The 20,392-nt window shown below is 43.1% G+C and overlaps 1 protein-coding gene across 1 annotated transcript; it reads left to right on the top strand.

The window, feature by feature from the left end:
• Positions 1 to 3,523: 3,523 nt before the first annotated feature.
• Positions 3,524 to 19,172, top strand: IL5RA (interleukin 5 receptor subunit alpha). The gene is made up of 10 exons (XM_076345879.1): positions 3,524 to 3,635; positions 4,983 to 5,128; positions 5,716 to 5,854; positions 6,368 to 6,500; positions 6,575 to 6,765; positions 7,732 to 7,877; positions 8,519 to 8,654; positions 11,952 to 12,048; positions 17,042 to 17,123; positions 19,080 to 19,172. The coding sequence occupies exons 1-10, from the start codon at positions 3,524 to 3,526 to the stop codon at positions 19,170 to 19,172; spliced, it is 1,275 nt and encodes a 424-aa protein (XP_076201994.1).
• Positions 19,173 to 20,392: the final 1,220 nt, after the last annotated feature.

Raw genomic sequence — 20,392 nt, 5'->3', positions numbered from 1 at the left:
AGTTTTCCAGCAACGTTTGGATTTGATTTTCTAGGGGGAGAACAACTTGGGGTATCAGCAGTGGTCTGTAGGTAGCTGGCTATAGGTTATTTCTTTGCAGTCAGTCATTAAACATTCCTGCTCTTGCAAAGTTATTAGAGAATTATCGGAGTATGGTGTATAAATAACCCTCAATAAATAAAGTAAAACCATTTCTGGGCTAAGCTGTGTGCTTGCGTGGAGCCTTCGACCCTGTGGTTAAATCTGTAGTTCCCTTTTTCAATGCATGCTTGTCTAACTTAGCATCTGCCATCATTTCTGAATACCTATCACATTTGTACTTGAAAGACAGCAGTTATAAAAGGAACCCACAGGGAGATGACCCAGAGGACGTTTGAACAAACGGAGCAGGCTCTTCACAGAACTTCTGGGACTCCACAGGTAACCTCCTGGGATATCTGTTGTGATTCGTTTTTGTCTTGTTGTGCTTTGTTTGAAGACTGCAAAGGTCCTGCTTTTCAAATTCAGCTTTGCCTTACATTGGGAAATGCATCTGGAATCTGCTTCTGACCAGTTGCCTGTGAGATAGTGGGACATGTCAGCTCTACGTAAGAAAATCATTACCTTTTAGAGGCTGTTTTCTATGGTTTGGATCTCTACTGTCCTTTAAGAAGGAGTATACCCTTTGCGAAGGGAATATATCCTTTACCTTCTGCTTATTACTTTTTACCATATATAACCAAAACATAATATAATCAAGGTTTTTATTTTGTCCTGAGAACTTACTATATCCATTTTTGTGAGGAGCGTAATCCTCTTGTAGATTTCTAGTTAACATCTTTACTTGAATACACTTATTTTGATTCTCTTTTCAGTAATTTCTCACATGAAACACACAGGGTATCACAGACTGCAAGGTGGTGTGGTCTTACACAGCTATGGAATTACCTCTTCCAAAAGCTGTATTTTCAATCTTAGTCTGGTAGCAAGAAAAAGAAAAATATCATTTTTGAAAACAAGGCAGGAAAAGATAAACTGGTAAGAAAAACAGGGATAATAATTGAAAACTAATCTGCATTACAGTTAACATTTTATATCCAGTTACAAATGAGTAAACTGCTGCTCAGAAAATCTTAGATCTGTGTCTAATACGTGCATGCTTTAGACAGCAAAAGTACCTTTGAAAAGTTGATCTTTAGGATCTTTTCAAAAGTATAGGGTAAAGAATGTGCCCAGGAAGAATCAGAATCCTTATTTTTTGAGGACAAAGTAAAAAAACCTATAGGTAGCCAAACCAACTTTAATGAACCCAAGAGAGAGCCAGCTTTTTTAGTTGTGCTAAATGCCAGAGCAGTCCTGAAACCAACGTACTGACATTACTTGAGTTGGTACATGTGGATCCTAAGCAATTGTAAAACGTGAGGCTTTTTAAAGATTTTTTTTTTTTTAATAACGTACTGAAGTGATTGCTTTTTTTAAAAAAAGAAGTGAGCTCTTAGCAGTGGAACTAACAAAGCTTCTTTCCCAGAGTCTCGTAGTTGTGCCTGATAAAGCTTTCACTGCAGCTGGGGAAGCACAAGCTGTCCCTCCGTCTCTCTTCTATGCCAGTGGAATGCCCTTTGGTGGGTTCTCCTGTCTTTCTCACCGAGGTACCTGGGTCATATTACAAGAGCTTAATCTACTTGAAACTGCTTCTTAGCTGCTGGTTTTGGTTGTAGGTGGTCGGTGGGAGAGCTGCAGGGAACATGGTGGGTAACGTTAACAGACGGGAATGCGGATGTGCGCGCATGCATAAAAGCACATGCACACACATCTGTGCAGTTCAGAGTTGCGTTCTTGGCAGAGTTGTACTGGGGTTATTGCTGGCATGAAAGTGAGAAGCTGGCTTTTATTTTCAGGGACTTGAAGCTGATAAATTTTTACTTTTAAATAGAGAAAAAAGTTATTAGTGTATTTAATAGTCTCAGGTAAATGAGCTATACGATGTTTTTTGAAGCAGGAAAGAAAGCCTGATGCCAGTAATTTGTACAAAAGCATATTGGAAATTCGTGTCATGTTCTAACAGTTCTTTTAATTAGTTTTTATCAGGTAAAGCAGTATAGGTGTGGCAGAGGTGGTCAGAGATCAGGTGACATTGTAAACTTGTGTTCAGTCCACATAATGCCCTCCAGAACAACATAATCTTGTGAAGCAGAGGTCTGTATGGTATTCAAGTGAGAAAATCCAAAAGAACAGACTTCTCATGAGTGGTAATGCAATAGGTAATAGTTTTGGAGGCATGGTGTAGGCATAAATGTACGGTGTGAATAATAATCACCTGATTGTTTGTGAGACACATACATTTTGGAAGAACCAAAATGTCTGACCAAAATGTCTTTCAGTAACCCAACATACGTAAAAGCAAACCCTGACTCCCCAGGAATAATCCGTTAGCAAACTCCAGAGTTTCACTTAGCCTCACGCACATTTTGGCTAGCAGAGTAGTAGACACATACAAAATATGAATATAGATAATGAGTGGACGTGGACATTAAGAAACACACTGCATTGTAGATTATGTGTCATTTTAATGAACTCAGCATTCATACACCATTTTGAAAAATAGTTACTGTATAGCAGTACTCCAACTGTGATCAATTGGAGTGCTTCCAGTCCCTGGGTTATTTATTGGAGGCTCAGGGAGAACTGATGGGTTAAAGATGCTTTCTCTGCTCATTACCATCTGAAAATATTATGTTTTCCATACAAGCAATTGCTCTAGTGCCCCAGGGAAGTAGTGTGATTGGGCTGGGAGGGCGCATTTCTCTTCAGTAAGAACATTTTGGAAAGCTGCAGTTCTGTATTTCCATGTTGTTTATATTAGCTTATACATGAATGATTACACACAGATTTTTTTTTCTCCCAGTACTTCATGAAACAATCTGTAGGAAGCATAAGAACATGCTGGTTTTAAGCATTAAAAATAGTCGTTCATTTAAATTAGAAACAAACAAAATAGTTTCTCTTACACCCAATAACTAACACTGTAGAATTAGCCTTGAGGTGAGCACTGAGACTGCTTCTTTAGCGAGCTTTATTGAAATAAAAACTGGAAAGTAAATTCCAGTAAGTAGCTATTTTATATATAGTGGCAGCTAAAAATATGGTTATTTCTGTTCTTGGAGTAAATGGGACTCTACTGAAAGCCAGTATACCTCAACCTGACGCGCCTCTCTCCGTGGAGAGATGCTCTAAGTCTGTGACTGCTGCTCTGAACATCCACACGTGATAGTGTTTGAAACGGTAGCTTTTTCAAAGAGGGCTGGCAAAAGCAAAGGGAGCAAAATGAAATGTGGTTGGTGGTACTTATATCAAATGTAGCTATGACAAGATACATTTTCCTGCAAGGAAAGGAGAAGAGTCTATCCCCTGCAAGGTGGCAGTTTCATTCCTTTGATCATGTGGATATACCATGCTCCATGGTTTGCGTGCTTAACACTTGGGATTGTGTTCATTTTTAGCTGTCAGCCCCTGTGAAATGCTGACAAGGCACATATGCTGATACATGGCCGTTCTCATTTACCTTCTAAGGATTATGGCCAGCATGATGAGAGTTTCTCTGATCCTCCTTTGGACAATGAACTTGGTTCAGCGAAACGTACCTCAAGCTGCAGGAGGTAAGGCATTTTCCTTTTACCAGTGTGTTGTTTTAGCACCAGTGGGACGACCAAGGCTCCTCTATGTGTTGGTCAAATGCGCTGTTCTACACAAGAATAAAACAGTCCGTGGCATGCCATGAGTACAGGACCACAGATGACCATGCTGTGTTAACATGCTTCCTGGGACGGTTGTACCCTGTCTCAGTTAGATTGCTCCCAGCCAGTGCCTGAGGACTGTTTTGCTTTGAGAGGGAAGAACCATGAGGCAAGTAGACGCAAGCTGTGCCGTGCCACTTTCCCTCTGGGCTGGACAGTAGTTCCTGGCCTGTTTTTTTCAACAGTTTAATCCAGCTAGGGCAAAGGCGTTATTCCAGATAGCAATTTTACTTCCAGGAACAAAACTGCAGTTAGCTGCAGAAACATGATGACACAAAGCATCGCTGGCATAATCCTTGTGTATCAACAGCCTTAATGGTGACATCTTTTGTGGGCATCTCAACAAGGAATATTTTAAGGGGAGCAGTTCAGGGTGGTTTGTTTTGGGCTTTTCTGAGCCTTTATGAAGCAGTTTTCCTAATGCAAGGTGCGTGCTTGAAAAATGAACGTGGGCATCAAAGGTTGAAATCATGGGGGAAGTGGGGACTGATGTCCCTCAACTGCCTTGGAGATGGCAATTAAGGGAGGGCAGGCTCTGAAGAACTCTAGACATGGAGGGGAGTAGATTGATTATTTCATTGCCTTGCTATTTATGTGCTAGCATTTTCCCTCAGCATGAGATCTTCCTCATTTCCATATGAGCTCCGGGAATCCCTCTTGCCCTGTTGTTTTAAATTATCATTCCCATCCTTCTGTGTTTTCTTCCATTTGTGCTTAATTCCTCTGTTCATCATTTTGTTTCTTCTCTCGCATGTAACTTCTCGTGGCTGTCAGCCCTCTCTTAGAAAGCCCCCACGTTATGCTCTTCTGCAAGCTTATGTGGGTGAGAATTGTTCGTACGGTTGATCACTTGATCAGCCCCGTTTCAGTACAGATGCCCAGTGTCTATGTGGCTATGAGGATCAAGTTGAAAAACCTGAACCTAATTAACAAGCCAAATGTAATATATCATTGTGATTTTCAAGTTGAAACTGTTGTAAAAAATCATTTTTTAAGCTGAGTTTTAAGTAAACTCTTATTTGATGAAGTTTTGGTTGTTATTTAAAGGTATTTTTCACATATTAGAAACATTTTATAAGAAGATGTTGAGAGAATATAATATTGAAATGAAATTATTTGCTTGTGTTGCTCATTGCTTGTAAACAGCTATTGCTCCGAAGAATTCACTGGATTACTATGTTATGAATATTTTTGTTTTCTCCCTTACAGTTCAGGTGTTCCCACCTGTTAACTTCACCCTTACAGTCTCTGCGTTAGCACAAGTACTTTTACACTGGAAACCAAACCCTAATCAAGAACAAAAAAACTACACTATTAGATACGATGTGAAAATCCTAAGCCCTGTGCCTGAAGAGGTAAGATAAAGGATAAGTCCAGTATCCTAAGAAGGTTAAATTCCCATTGAGCTAAACATATTGCACCAAACCAGGGTGCAGTAGGCGTGATATGTCTCTTGAACGATTGGCATATTGAATCACTTATTCTCTTATATCATAAACATATACTTTGAGCACTGGAGAGATTTCCTTTCAGCTATGCTTATGGCCACAGCTGTGCTGGGACAGGGGAATTGGCAGTCTCTGCAGCATTCACCTTGGGGGGAAGCTGGATACTGGTTTTAAGTGATATTGCTCCCCGTTCAAGTCAGCTCACTTAATTCACATTAATGCCAGGGTATCATTAAAATGTCAGATCATGTTTCTTCACAGCTGTATGCAATAGACAAATTTTTGGTAAGATAAGGGTCCTGCTGTCTTAAATGAGAAACCTTACACGCTTCTTGTGTGGATCATTTATACTCTCTAGCTTTATACACTCAGTATAAGCAGCTAAGCTAGCTGGCTGGTTTGCCTCTTTGCAAAGACTGGATCAGTCTTTGCAGGTCCCTTAATTTGGCTTCCATCACATGTGATGCTTATTTGATTTTTTTTTTTCTTTCAAGTATGATACAAAGAAGACTCACAGTATCCGAACAGCTGCACTTCACAACGGTTTCTCCGCACACGTTCGGACGTTACTACTCCATAATGACCTTCAGATGACAAGTGACTGGGTAAAGGAAGAACTCCTGCCTCTGCCAGGTAAGAAGAAATGCAAGGGGAGTCTGAATTTTGTGTTCTGCCCCGGTCTGTGGACTAGACATCAAAAGGTGACAGGTTTAATACTTGAAAAATACTGCTACACTGATCTTACAAAACGATTTAGTCCAGGCCTTTCTCTACTGCTGTGGAGCCTGGGTTACAATCTGGAGGTGCACAACATGGATAACCCACATAAAATTTTCTAAAAATTCCTTGTTAAGGCTAAGGTAACCTACTTTCATACACTCTAGGATATTAAAAGATCATGTTGCCTTGAATTGCAAGGTGTACATGAAATATACTGGTGTTGTGTGGTACAGCTTTACTTACAGTGTTTGGGATTCTTCATCCATCCATAATTGATAGTCCTGTGTGATAAGGAAGAGAATTGGATACAATAGACATAGCTATAATGGACCAAAGACTGTAATCACAATGTTTTAGCAACGTGAATTTCTTATGACTTTTGTAATAAGATTTTTCTTTCTGCTTGATAATTCCTTGGCTCTCCAGGTGCTCCAGAGACATCTGTCACTAATTTGTCCTGTGTTACTCACATCACCATTTCTAGTACTGTTTCTCTCCATTGCACTTGGCTTCCTGGCCGAGGGGCACCAGAACATACCGAGTACTTTCTATTTTACAGGTTGGTGTTTTCTCCCATTTTGGTCAGAATGGATGTCTTTAAGAGCATCATGTCTCACAAGTATTTTAATTTAGGTATGAGACGTACACTGAAGAATGTCAAGATTATATCAAAGACAAGTGGAACAGGAATACTGAGTGCAGATTTTCAGTGACTCGTATTGATCCTGAAGAGGTTGACAAACTCATTGTAATACACATTAATGGGTCTAGCAAGTATGCTGCAATCAAACCTTTTCAGCAGTTATTTAACCAAAATGCCATTGGTGAGTAGAAATACATTTAAAAAAAAATTAAAAATGTCTAGCAGGATTGTCAAAAGATTTGTGAGAGACTATTACTGCATTGAATGGTCTTGATGCAGGTGAAAGTATGTGCTGGTTTTGCATAGACATTTTAATGAAATTGGAAGAGATTATAAGACAGAAATGGATGGCTTTAACTAACTGATTTTAATATTATAAGAATGACAAAAATAAAAAGCTAGAAAATACAATTAGTTATTCTGTTTGTTAGCCAAAGCATTATTTCCAATATTCATTTTCAATTGATTTAGTCAATATATCTTCAAGTACGGTTTTTACTACCTTTTATTTTACAGCCTTTCTTTAAAAGGAAAAAGACGCATGATGTTCAAGAGAACCATGTCCTTTTAAGGAAAGGCATTAGACTGTCAAATAAAAGGTGGTATCAGCCATGACTGTCTATCATCTTTCATCCACCCAAATAATTTCTTTTCCTTCATTAGTTCCATGCCTTGCACTGTTGCCATTTCCCTTTTTCATGACTTCACTAAGATAAAACAGTTGACACACGTTCTTCTTAGAAATCTTCCCCGTAATAGCTGCTGATCCATTCCTTTGAATTCGTTCCAGTTTTCAGTAACTTTCCTGGTTACATCTGGGTTTTTTTTTTCCTGAAAAGAAGTTTTTCTAACTGTTCTATCATTATTTTAGTGCTTTTGTGAAAATTAATTTAATAAATTCCACCCCACCCCCCAGTAATCTAGTTTTCCAAAACTTTTAAGTGGATTTTTAAAACTCTTTTCCCTTAACTGTTTTCTCCAATATAGTTATTCCTCCTTAATCCTTATCTTTTCTGTCTGAAATGTGAAATAAATTCAAGGATTATAGGTCCTACTTGGAAACACTATCAGGTTATAAAGTGCTCCAATTGTTAGTATTTAAACTTTGCTCTATAAATAACTTACCGGTACAGTTTTCTTTTTATAGAGAAAGTGAATGTTCCCAGAAATGTCACTGTATTCTTAGAGCAAAATGATCTCCTGGCCACATGGGAGAAGCCAATTTCTCCTTTCCCTAAAGAATGTTTTGAATATGAATTTTACCTCTTCAACTTGAAGTCAGGTAACAAGCAGGTAATTGCTTCTCTGATGCCCAAGTATTACATAGTATTCCTGTCTCTGAGCTGACTGTCCTATATAGCTAGAATTTGCCTGGTGAAAAAAAAGTCTTCATATTCATGAATATGTTACAAATTTTAAAACATTTAAAATAAAACCTGCTACTAGTACATTTTTGAAACTATGGACTTTTGGTGAAACCTGTGTCCCATTTGTGACGAGGGTTCAGCAAAGCCAAAGTCTCATCAGTTTTCATATTTTTCCTCTTTTTCTGGACGTCATTTATGTCTGCAGCAAACTATCCCCAAGAGACCTAGGAAAGCAGAAGGACAAAAATTGGAGTTATTCAGTTTTATGCATCTGGGTTCAGAACAGTAGGAGGATGGACAATTCTGAAAATCCAGCATTAAGTGCATTAAGGAAGAATGCAAAAATGAGGCATCTTTCAAGAACTTGCCATGAAATATCGGTGTATTATGAGAGAAATTGCACCTATAAAAATAGAGATCTTACTTGAAAAGCAAGGCCAGATGCTCACTGTTAATCTAGTAAAGGAGTTTTAAAAAAATAAAGAGATAAACGTGATTAAAGTTTGTTTTCTGAATTGTTTAGAGTTTCAAGTAATCTATAACAGTACAATATTGTTTTCCTAACAGATATTGAAAATATCCTCAAACGACTTCAGATTATGGATTGATGTTACCAACAGGTATTCCATACAAATAAGAGCTAATCATCACATATGTTGTACGAGAGGATTTTGGAGTGACTGGAGTGAAGTTATTTATGTTGGTAAGAATGACATGCTACTGTCTTGTAGTGAATATTATTACATGCTGGAAAGCAAATGCTGCCTAATCATGAGCATGCACACCACCAAGTAATTTTAATAGAAGCCAGGAAGATAGGTATTTGAAGAAAGAAACTGACTTGTTAATGCCAAGGGGAGTTAAATCTGTGTTCCATTAAAAATAGAAAAAAAATCTCCCAAGCAAACTTTTGGACATATGGAGGGGTTTTTTAGACAGTGCTTTGTTTTTACAGGCTTATGTTCTCAGGGACTGCTTTAAACTAGCTTAAGGCCTAAGTTCTAGGTAAGGCCTTTTAGTTGCATTACTTCTTTAGTTTTTACATGTGTTTCCCTGGCATGCATTGTGATGTTCATGCTGGAATTTAATATGAGTGATCATGTGTTGACATGGATAGCTCCATTTACTGGAGCTATCTGAACTCTTAAATGTTGGGGGGGGAAAAGAGCACGGTTTTAGCATCTTTGGAACATGATAATTTGCCCCACTTTGTTCTGTATTTCCTGCTTGCTGAACATGTTTTTCTGGAAATAACAGTTTCCTTATCATGACACGTTATCAACTGTTTCTTCTTAGACATCCTCCTTTGCTCTTATCTTTTGAGTTTCTTAACTTCCTGGTTTTCACTTAAAAAAAAAAAAAAAAGTCCGTTACACTCTCCTGTTTACTATACTTTTCCCTCTTATATCTGTTTGCTGGTGAATGCAAATCTGCTGGTGTTTTGCCTCCTTACTCTAACACATCCCCTTGACCTTCCCACCTCGCTCCATGGCACTGGCGAGCCCTTGGGAAGAGAGGCTCAGCAAACCGGCCACTCACCTGGGGCGGGGGGGGCTGACCAAACTTCTTATTAATTACGAAAACTGGGCCTGTTTATTAGCCTTGTGCACCTACCTGGGAAATATTCGGATGAGACCAACTTTAAGACCAGTAGACCTCTTCTGAGCCCGTATCCTGAGAAAAACACTGGCCTAGACTGCCCGTCCTGTAGCAGCAACCCTCCAACTTCGTTACGAACTGAAACACTATTCTGGATCCTTTCCTTGGGCTGTGGTGATCAAACCCTGTGAAATGCAGCCATACACTGCCAAAGCGGGCATTGTGAAACTGCACCTTGATACCAGTTGTCTCTAAAAGGTTGCTTAGAAGCATTGAAGTCAAACAAAGCTAGATAAAAAACCAGTAGTGCAGCCGAGTGGGCTGGACACCCTCACTAACTGTGCGCGGCAGCCCGGTACGAATCAAATCTGTGAAGCTGTAGGTACGTGTGAACAGCCACTGCCAGGGTTCACAGTTTAAAAGGTCCAGAGGTCAAGTTTGGGGCTGAGACGCACCTTACAGCACATTTGTGCTGTCCCAATTCTGCTTTCCTGGCAAGGCTGAAAGATTTGAGGGCCCCTCTGTGTCAGCCGGAGCACTTTTGGAGCTGTCTCTGCTGCGCGGTGTGACAGTGATTGGGGAACCTGGAAACATCGCTGTTCCAGATGCCTCTACTCGTGCTCTGCACTTATCAAATATGGAAAATTCATTCTGATGGTAAAAAAAAAAAAAGTCTTCCATAAAAATTTACTAAAATCTCAAAAATATCCAAGGATAGGTCTAATTACTTCAGTTTTTCTTAGGAAAAGGGGTTTTTAGAGGCTTGTTGCAGTTCATTGACACAATACAGGTTACGACGTAAGTCGCTGGGTTTCAGTGCATACTTCAGCCAGTGATTAGCGTTGCTGTTAACTTGCTCTGTGGCTCTGAGGAAGTTTCATCTGTTCCCTCTGTTTCATGTATTATATGGACACCTCTCACTAGGCAGGTGCATGGGCTCGTGCTGGTTCACAGTGGTGCGCGGGGCTGGGCTGGTGCCTCCGGGCACGTCTCGGAGAGAAGCCCGTGGAGGAGCGCCCTGGGCCGGTCCCCAGAGCCACAGCACAGCCTCTGCAATTGCTGCTTCTCCCGCACCTTACTCCGAGTTGCAGTGAGACTTAGTGTTGCCTGATCATGCCTTTTTGAGGCCATTGCCAACCGACATAAGATGGAAGAGACTTAGGACCCTTCCATTTTTGATTTGGAAAACGGAGACGCTTCCCAGCCGTCACACTGGGAGGCTTAAAATTCATTTAAGGGGCTTAACCTTTTTCCACAGTTTGCTGCCCCAGTCATCTTCAAGACTTACACGAAGCATAACTCATTGACAGTTACATCCTAAATCTTATTTTCTTGAAAGAAAAGTGGTAACCCTGAAGACAAAATAAACCATCCTAACCCGTTTGTAATTGCAAGGTTGACTGTGTACCCCCATCGGGGTGGTACGGAGGCGCAGGACGGATCACACAGGCCTGCTCATGGTGTCATCCACACGCTGCTCTCAGGGACTGCCGTGCAACCACAGCCGTCAGCGGAGACAGCAGGCTCAGCTCCTCATTTTTCAGAAACAAATCTGGCCACAATTGAATATCGTTTTGTCTACAGCACCAATAAACCCAACACTCCGGCTGCTGGCCAATTTATGTCCTTCCAATTACCTGGTAATGGCAGCGCTGACACCTTGATGCATAGGACAGGTAGTTATCGTAAGCACACATGGACTCGGCAGCCTTTTGAAAATGCAGTTCAATGTAAGTGTTTTTGTTATACGGCATAATGTGGCACAAAATAATGTCACGGTCACTGAGCAATGCCTTTTCAAAACAGAAGCACTGACCTTGATAGAAATACCTGTGTCTGCTCACAGGCAGAGGCAGTAGAGAAATTCTTCCTGAGGAAATGTATCAGCAACCAGCTCACAAGAAAAATGGGGGATTTCAATGTCTTTTTTACAGGCAAGTTTATGAAGCCAGAGAAATCCAGTTCCTGGCTAGAAAGGATTAGCAGAAATGAAGAATGGTTTAATGGAAAACAATTTATGCCTGAGATTATCAGCAAACAGTGTCTTTGCTGAGTACCGGTCGTGTGCTCGCTGCATGGCATTGCGTGTCTCGGGATGGCAGCTAACGGACCGTATCGTCCTTCTGGTGGGCCTGGCTCCTCATGCTTCTCGGTTTGTTCTCTTCCTCATGTCAAAATGAAAGAAATTTATTGTTGAAATTAGGAAGTCAGTTTCATGCAAATTGTTCTTGAAGCTCTGCGTTTTGTTTCTAAGTCTAGATACCAAGTCTTCATTGTTTGCATGTTAATTTGTGATCTGAATATAATCACATAAAACAGCTGATGAAATCTTTTGTAAGAGTGTGTTTAAAATAATCTGCACTAAAATAATATATTTAATTTTTTTTTTCTTGAAATTCAGGGCAAAACAAACCGGAGAATCCCATAGCCTGGATTCTCGCTGTGCTTTGTGTGTCCACGTACTGCACATTCCTACTTGTTGCTATAATATGCAAAATGTAAGTATCATTGTCTTCTTTTTAATTACAGTATAACTAAGGACTAGGTGTTCAACAGATGTGTGGGATGTTACAAGCTTTGCTTAATTTTAAGAAAGGGCACTGAGTTTGGTATCCAAGCATAATTATACGAAGCAAAAGTACTGAAAAGTAATAATCAGCCTCATTAATTATCAACAGTAACATTCAGCAAAATTGGAGGGGTAAGAGGGTTACTCAATTTAATCTTAAACAACAAAACCATATACTGAGATGAATTTGTTAAAAATCTATTTGTCCTTATCTCGTTTCTTCACTTAAATGGATCTGGTTGGGTCAATGATTTCCCCAGGAGGACTTTGTCTTTAACCCTGGTGAAACCTGCTGAGAGCATCTTTCACGACTGAAACGTACAGACCAGTATTTTCTCAGTCTTGCCTAGTTCAGCCTGCAGACATACACTCCGTAATGGGCCCTGGGCACGTAGTCTGAATTTCAGTTGACATCAAAGGAGTGTGGTAGATGCTTTGAAGAGGTAAAAATTCAGTGCTTTTGTGCTTGCTGCTCCTCTTGACCTCTTAACAGGAGCAAGTGTATTGAACTATTGTTGGCTTTGAGTTTCTGAACTATTTAGTTCATTTTTAATTACTACAGAGGCTAGGGAAGCCATGTAGTACAAACAGATGCCATATAGCCAAACTTCCCCAAATGTGCTGTGAAGAAACCCAGATACACTTGGGATTTCTGTAGCTGTGACTAGTCAAATCCTAAGTGATGACTTAAAGAATCAATGTAATTACAAGCTTCTCCCCTGAAACATGCATCAAGCAGCAATTATAAGTCCACAATAAACACAGCTCCCAGTAATGTAAGTGCTGTTCTCAACTCTGCTAATTTCTTATTAATTTCTTTAATGCCTTTTGATTTGTTGGTCATCCTGGTGTGTCCTTGGCTATTTTCCTTTCTGTACCGCATTCCCTTTATCAAACAAAGGTCTTGTCTACAGGAATGTTACATTAGAATAACTGTTATTAACTCTCCCTAAAGTGTCTGGTGTCGATGATAACCTGTTCTTAAGTCAATTTAATTAGCATAGCAGGTCTCAATAAGCAATCCATTTTGGAACAAGATAGATTAACTCCCCAGAGAGTTTATTCATGTTGTGCTTCGTATGCACTCGTTCCCAACTATGCAGCCTTGGTGCATTGGTGGAAATCCCCAAACCGCTCTTACTCACATCACTGATTCTTTTATGGATTGACCTGTCTGTATAGCTGTAGGTCCTCCACTGCTCCAGCATCATCTTCATCGGCTCTCTCCTCTCTCTTTGGGACAGCAAACACCACCACCAGCAGTCATACCGCTCCATGTTTTCCTGTAGAGTTCTGCGAGTATTTGGTTATTATGCAGTTACCCCCTGCAGAGATCCTGAAACAGATATAAGGGGAGAAATAGCTATAGGGGAAGACTTCTACTCAAGGACCAGCTTGAAGATGCTGTACTAATGCATTTTATGAACTTTAATACATTAGGCAAATTTAAGCTAGTTTTTCCAGGTTCAGCTGCTTGATACTACATTGGTTGCTTCTAGGAGTTTCTCTCTGCCTGGCTAGTATATAATTCCCTAGCACCCAAAGGCTCAGTACATTCCATCTTTGCCAAAGTGATTAAAATTCTATCTGCCTGCTGCACTGAGTTTCACGAAGTTGCTAGCTTTACTCCACCCTTTCTAGGCTGCTTCTTGCTCAGTGTCCTTGCCACTTCTCTAATCCTCCAGCCTGCCCTGGGAGGAGGTGAGAAGTGTAAGAAGATGAAATGCAGTGCTTAGCCTGCTCATTTGTTGTATCTGCAGATATTAAAAAAAGAAAAATAGAACAGGTTCACTAGATCACAGTTTCATTAGTACTCTCAGTTTTTACTGCTGTTGAAAATTCATGAAGTGTACCATGCAATTCAAGCCACAGAATCATTTCAAATTTCATACGATTTGGAGCCATTATAAGGAATTTCATTATAGCAAAGAGTTCCATAAATTTTTCTGCGTGCTTCCTGGTGATTGCAGGCATCAGAGATACAGCCCGCCGTTTGGGGAAACGCTACAAGGCAAAGTAGCCCTTTGGGACTGTTTGGATAGTCTTTTCCCTTCACTTACTTGCAGTAGCTGATGGGGTTACTGTCTTGATAAAAAGCACAACTGAATTTTTTCCTAGTTTGCCCTCTGTCTTCATGAATGAGCATCTTCTGTACTTCCTCAGGCTGTACCTTGGAATAACATTTTCTCCTGGAGGTGAGCCCACAGGAGGATGTAGTTAATAACTTGCTCCCAGCTGCTCTCCACTTAATTGACGTGAGGACAGTCAGTAGCCCCTCCATACCCTGAAATCGATGTGGTCATCCCGACCTCCACCAGGCACCCCTCCCTCTTCTGCACTCCACTCCAGTCTGCGACCAGCAGTCACCAGCCACCCGCTACAGGGAAGTCGTTTGGAAAATGTCACAGGGAATCTTGGTGGAGGCAAGGCACTAGAAAAGGCACACTAACATACTGTGAAAACAAATATTTTTATCAATCTCATCGTAGCGGTTAGAAGAGGGAAAAGAAGAACTTGTTCTCCTACTTATTTCTCTTTATTTATCTTTGGCTTTTTCATGTCACGACCTGTGGGAAAAGTGGCAAATTTCAGAAAGACAGACACAGCACAATAACTGGAGGCCCTGAAACACTGAGTTAAGGCATGAGGGTCCTGTGGGGTGTTTCCAAAGCCTGAAGGTCCACATAGCGCTAATGGAAACAGCCATGTTGTAATCCATGTAGAGACAAGCAGAGATATCGGGGACACTTTTTGCGACAAGATATTTAATCACATAACTCCAACTTTTCAGTGTCCTGCAAAAAAGAACAGGACCATTCTGAGGGCACCACTGTCATCACCCCCACCACCGCCTCACTGCAAAGACTCTTGCACCTGAGGGGCAAGCGGCCCCCACGAACACAAGTGTGCTTCTGCCTCATTTCTGTTGGGTGTTTGTGCACCCCTCCTTAAGGGTTTCTACTCCAGAAGCGACGTGTAACTTATGCTTTTTGCTGACTCAATAAATAATTTTGATATGGCTCCATCAAAATCTTTTATTGACAAACAGCACAACTAGAAACGCGCCAATTCCAAAAAAAACCAAATCTTGTTGGATATATTGCACAGCAATAGCATAAATCAAAACCACACTCTGAGCTGAAATACAATGCGGGTGAAATCATGTGGCCTCCAGGGCCTTCCTCCTGAAAGGCTTGGGAGACCCGATGGAGTGCAGGAGCTGTGAAGACAACAGCGCTTGCAAAGCTAACCTGGGTATGGTCACAAAGACCTAACCCTTAGCAGGAAAGCTGGGAAGAGTAGAGATGATGCCAGGCGCTGGAGTGTTAATACTGGCACTCATCCCGGTCCCACTCCTGAGTTACACCAGCAGCCACCTTACCGTCCCACTCTGCTGGTGGTGACCGCACAGCCTGACTTGTCCTCTGCAGCCAGCGATGGTTGGACTGCGTTCAGCATTTCAACAAAGAGGATGCCAATGTCTCCTAAAAACAGCTCGCTCACACCCTGCTTTTCCTCCCCATATTCCCACTTCTGGCTGTACACCTCCGTCACAAACCCTCGTCCACGTGCAGCAATGGGGAGACATCCCACAGCTTGCTTGGTCAGGTCTATCGTGTGAGCAGTGGTACGGCCCTTCCCTTCGCCCGGTAATTAGTTAAGCATCAATGTCTCCTTCAAGATAGCAGCAGCTCAGCCAGGAAGGTTTAGCTCCAAACTGATAGTCAGAAAATATTATTCCTCCTCACCTTCCTGGTGAGGAGGAATAATAGGATAAAAGAAAACTTGACAGAACTGAGAAAGCTTTTAGAAGAAGAATAGTCATAAGAACATAAGCATTGAACTAACCAGCCATCATCCAGGAGAATTGTCACAAAATAAACGGGGCAGAGGAGCAGATCTGCCCTTGGTCCCAGCAGCTAGGGCTCCACACCTTGGCCACGTCCCTGCTTCATGGATGTCAGGCTTGCTCCACAGAACAGGCGCCAGATACTACTTCTGGGCTAAATCCTATAATCTTCACTCAGGCCAAGTTCCCATTAAAATCTGGCCCTATTTGGACATCGTGCTATCCAGGGGTAGAGATGGTGAATGCGTTTTGGCGATTGAAATGAGAAGTCTGTACTCTGGGATATATCAAAGACAAGAAAAAGTTCACTCTGCAGCACTTGCTATCACAAAGATACATAAGCCTGTATGCTTGAGCCAGACTAAAGAGCGTCCGGCAGGGAAGGAGTATCTCAAAGGGTGTTAGCAGGATGAGTTATTACACCGCTAAGCAGAACCATTTACTGTCAGCCATCTCTGGTCCCGTTCCTTGCCTCCTTGTTCCCTTGGCACACAATTATTTGCGGTTGCTCTCCTACCACGAGACGCGGGCAGATTATGTCCAGAAACCAAAGTCTGAGCAAGAGGCAGCCTGTCTTGACTGTCCAAACAAGGTACATGACAACGCAGCCCTTGGGAAGAACATGAGCGTGAACAGACAGATTAGAGCAATTAATTCCTCTCCAAGACAGGCCTATCGCTGGCCGTTAACAGCCACAGCAGTGCCCCGTTGGATCGGACCTTCTAGCCCAGCTCTCTGCTGGGGCTGCGATGGGAGAGGCTGATGGGGGGAGAGTGTCAGCCCACCTCCTCTTTGTCATCCGCACGTCCCCAGGGTCCAGAAGCGTCCTGTGAGGAATGGCACACCTGCCCAGTCCTCGGGGTGTCCGCTGGTGGACCATTATCTATTACTTCGACCCCTTTTGAACCTGCTGCTGCCGTCAGATGCCGATGACTGAGTGGGAGGGGGCCAGGAGGGCTGGCGGTGCGAGGAGACATGCCTTCTCGCAGGGCTAAACGCGTGCTGCTTGTTGGATGTGTCATCCATCCGAAAAAGCAATTCTTTCACATCCCTCCACTACTGTTTTTTGCAGAAACCACATATGGAGTAAACTGTTTCCACGAATTCCAACACCCAGCAACAAATTCAGAGATCCCTTCCCAAATGACTACGAGGTAAAAGAACATTTTAGTCATGCTTTTTTTTTTTTTTTGACTAGAAGTAACGCGTTTGTGTGCTGCTCTTTCCCCGTCAGGCTGTGAGCGTGTAGCTCGTTACTGCTCAGTTAAAGCCTTCTGACCTCTTAGAATTTCTAATGTCCATATTAAACGTGGACTACCTTGTCAAATGTGTGGTGCAGAACATGCCAAATGGGAAATTCGCGGGTGCAGTTAACACAACGATACGCACAGCCCTGACTACGAGTATAACATCGAGTTAGCCATCAAATTTAGCAATTTGTGAGGCTGTTTTTGCAGTGGTAACTGCTGCGGTCGGTTCTCACCTGGCTGTGTGGCCACCTCCTCTGCCGAGGACAGGGCCCAGTCTGCGGTAGCTCTGGATCTGGCCTTGTTTGTAGACGAAGTGTTTTGGGGAGGGTTAGAACGGAACGAAAGGATGAAGTGCTACTGCCGAGTGCTTTTCTCACGCGCAACGAATTTCAGGCACACGGTGCCGTACCTACGGCTCTGCCCTGTGTATGGAAATGCAGTTGCTCCTTCCGCCGAGCACAGCCAGGCAGATAGCTCTGCCTTGGCAGGGCCTGGAGGTTGACTCCTGGAGAGCTGATTTATTTTGTGAAACTAACAATGGGAAATCTTTGGTCCTCCTGTTAAGCTGGTCTTAAGCCTTATTGTGTTTGCTGCTACTTCCTGATAAATACATTCGCCTTACAGATAAGATAAAACTCCTCATTGTCTGCTCAAGGGAAGTGCTGCTCAGTAACTTGATTTTAATTTGTCCCCTTAGAATAGGGGTTTGATTTTTTGGGTATTGTTCTTATTCCATGGTCTGGTCAAGGAAACAGGCTTAAAAGATTATCATATAATGTTTGTTTTTAATTAAAGCCACTGGTGTAAAATAACACGACTTAGGGTATCACAAATAAGAATATGAGAAATAACGAATGTTAACACTGCAGCTAGAAGATGTGAGCTTGCAAAGGCTGTTTCACATTATGGGAAGCAGCACTGCCTTGTATTTAGTTGTCTCTTTACTTAAAGTGAGCTCGGTGCGGGTAGGCGATACCGGCTGGAAGCTTTCTGCTGGCACCGTGGCTGCAGGGGTGGTGGCACCGGCAGGGAGACGTGAGGACGCGGACCCGGTGTCTCTGCTGAGATCACCTGGGAGAGTGAAACCCCCAGCAGCTGTTTGTTGTTGGCATTCAATTCCTAAATTTGTAGTGTCAACAGCGGGGCGAGGTGACGAAAGCCCGGCGCAGCGGTGGCAGCGCTGCCCGTGGGAACCGCGCTCGGCCCCGAGGAGCAGCTCTGCCTCCTGCCGCCCCTGCGGGCTTTCCGGCAGCTGAACTACTGCTTTCTGCTTCCTTCTGCGAGCCACCCCGTCCCTGCACGCTTGCTTGCACACCTCTGCTCAGTACCGAGGGGTCGGGATCTGGCCCCGCAAGTGGGCTTCACTGCTGTTCATTCAGAAAAATTCACATGCCTTGTAACATGCCCTCCAGCTCCTCCCGGGGCTCTTTGTCCTTGGCTACAGAGGGCTGTCTGGTGGGCCACTGTGGTGAACTGCGTTGTGCAGAGCATGCCAAATGGGAAATCCGTGGGTGCAGGGGGCTGCTGGCCCGAGGGACAGAGTGATGAGCAGCCCTGTGAGAACTTCAGCGGGAATGTGAACTTTCTGGTGAAATTCTTCCGTTGAAACCAACGCTCTTTCTCGGCTCTTACCTCACGAAACGTGTTGGGTGAATCCCTCTTTAAATGCACCAACTTGAAACACAGTGTTTTGCAAAACATGCTGTTAAGTGAGGGCTTTGCAGCATTTGTTTCATAACAAATATTCAGCACAGGCTTAAAACGGTATGTCATGACTCCTCTCTCTTAATTAGCGCAGTTTAGTTGATAACCTCAGTTTACCTCCCAGCTCGCCAGCTAAAAGCGGTGTTTGCTTTCCAGAGAGCACATACCTGCACCAGCGACCTGGAGACCGAGTTCGGCAGCTTCGCTGAAGATCTCTACTGCAGCGCCCTCGACAACTCTGTCTTCTGAGAGGCTGCGGGGCTGGCGAGGCTGCGCGGCCCTGGCACGCCACCCGGCATCGCCGGAGCAGGCTTCGTGTCACCTCCGCTGCGGCGGCGTTTCCAACGGGGGAGGAGGACTTGCTTCCACGAGGTGCCTTGCGTAATGATAAGCTACTAAACAAAAAGTCCCAGTTTAAGCAGGATATACGTACACGGTACAAGGGCTGTGTAGGAAAAAAAAATTCCGGAAAAGAGCCAATGGCTTTTTTTTCTGGTTGACAGCTTAATCTTCTGGATTTTTGTTTTCTTTTAAGTAACTCTGGCAACTCAAGATGCAAAATGCAAACTGGGACTTGGCGCAGCCCTGTGTATGGCAGCAAGGTACCCAGCCGTGGTCCCTGGCAGTGACCAAGGTGGGTCAAATACTAGGAAAAGAGTAAAACAAGCTGTAGAGCACCCCAGTGCTGCCATCCCCGGTGCTGCACGGCTACAGCACATCCATCATGAGAGTGGGGACTCGCACTTGGCCTTCACCGATACACTCTGTAATGAAACAGTGTGAACTCGGGAAATAACCTCAATAACCGCCATGGAAATGCAATTCATTGACAAAGGAAGCATCTGGCTGTGCTGCGTGCGAGCTGTGAGCCGTGCAGCCAGACCGCTCCTGCGTGGGGACTGCCTGAACGGTGCGACGGCCAGGCCGTGCCCGACGTGGCAGCGTCCCGTCCCTCTTGTACTGCATAAAGGCACTTACATCTTGCTTTTTAACTAAACATAGCGCCAACTTGGGATGCTGGGAAAAGTTGCAGGACTGTATAAACCCCCAAAGCCTCTGGATTTTATAGGCTATTTAAGACAAGGTCAGTTTGCTTATGCAGCTGACGTACAATTAGAGTCTTGTTATTTTTCTGCACACAGCTAGCACCTTGCCGTGTTACTTTTGTACACACAGGTAGCACATTGCCTTGTTATTTGTGTGCCCACAGCTGGCACCTTGCTGCCACAGGCACAGCTCCCAAAATCTCAGAGTTTGTGTGTGTGGCAGGTTTTGCAGGTGGCCTGGGGTGCTGCCGGGGTTGTGTGCACTTGCGGGCCTGCGAGGAGCCACATTTAAACTTAATGTGAATTCACAGCTTGGGAATTGAAAACTGTTCAGGTAAATAGCTATGAAACACTGCAGAAAACTGACAGGAGTCTCCCGCTCACGAGCCACTGGCAACTGAAGAACCCTCAGCAGCCCCCCGC

Source organism: Aptenodytes patagonicus, chromosome 8, assembly GCF_965638725.1.
Source record: "Aptenodytes patagonicus chromosome 8, bAptPat1.pri.cur, whole genome shotgun sequence".
NCBI classification, from domain to species: domain Eukaryota; kingdom Metazoa; phylum Chordata; class Aves; order Sphenisciformes; family Spheniscidae; genus Aptenodytes; species Aptenodytes patagonicus.
The sequence above is the reverse complement of the archived record's forward strand: the minus strand, read 5'-3'. Positions and strand labels throughout refer to the sequence as shown.

Coding starts and splice junctions, on each gene's coding strand:
- IL5RA (XM_076345879.1), top strand. CDS start 3,524: ATGGCCGTTCTCATTTACCTTCTAAGGATTATGGCCAGCATGATGAGA. Junction 5,855..6,367: donor AGAACTCCTGCCTCTGCCAG/GTAAGAAGAAAT, acceptor TTGGCTCTCCAG/GTGCTCCAGAGACATCTGTC. Junction 12,049..17,041: donor GTTGCTATAATATGCAAAAT/GTAAGTATCATT, acceptor TGTTTTTTGCAG/AAACCACATATGGAGTAAAC.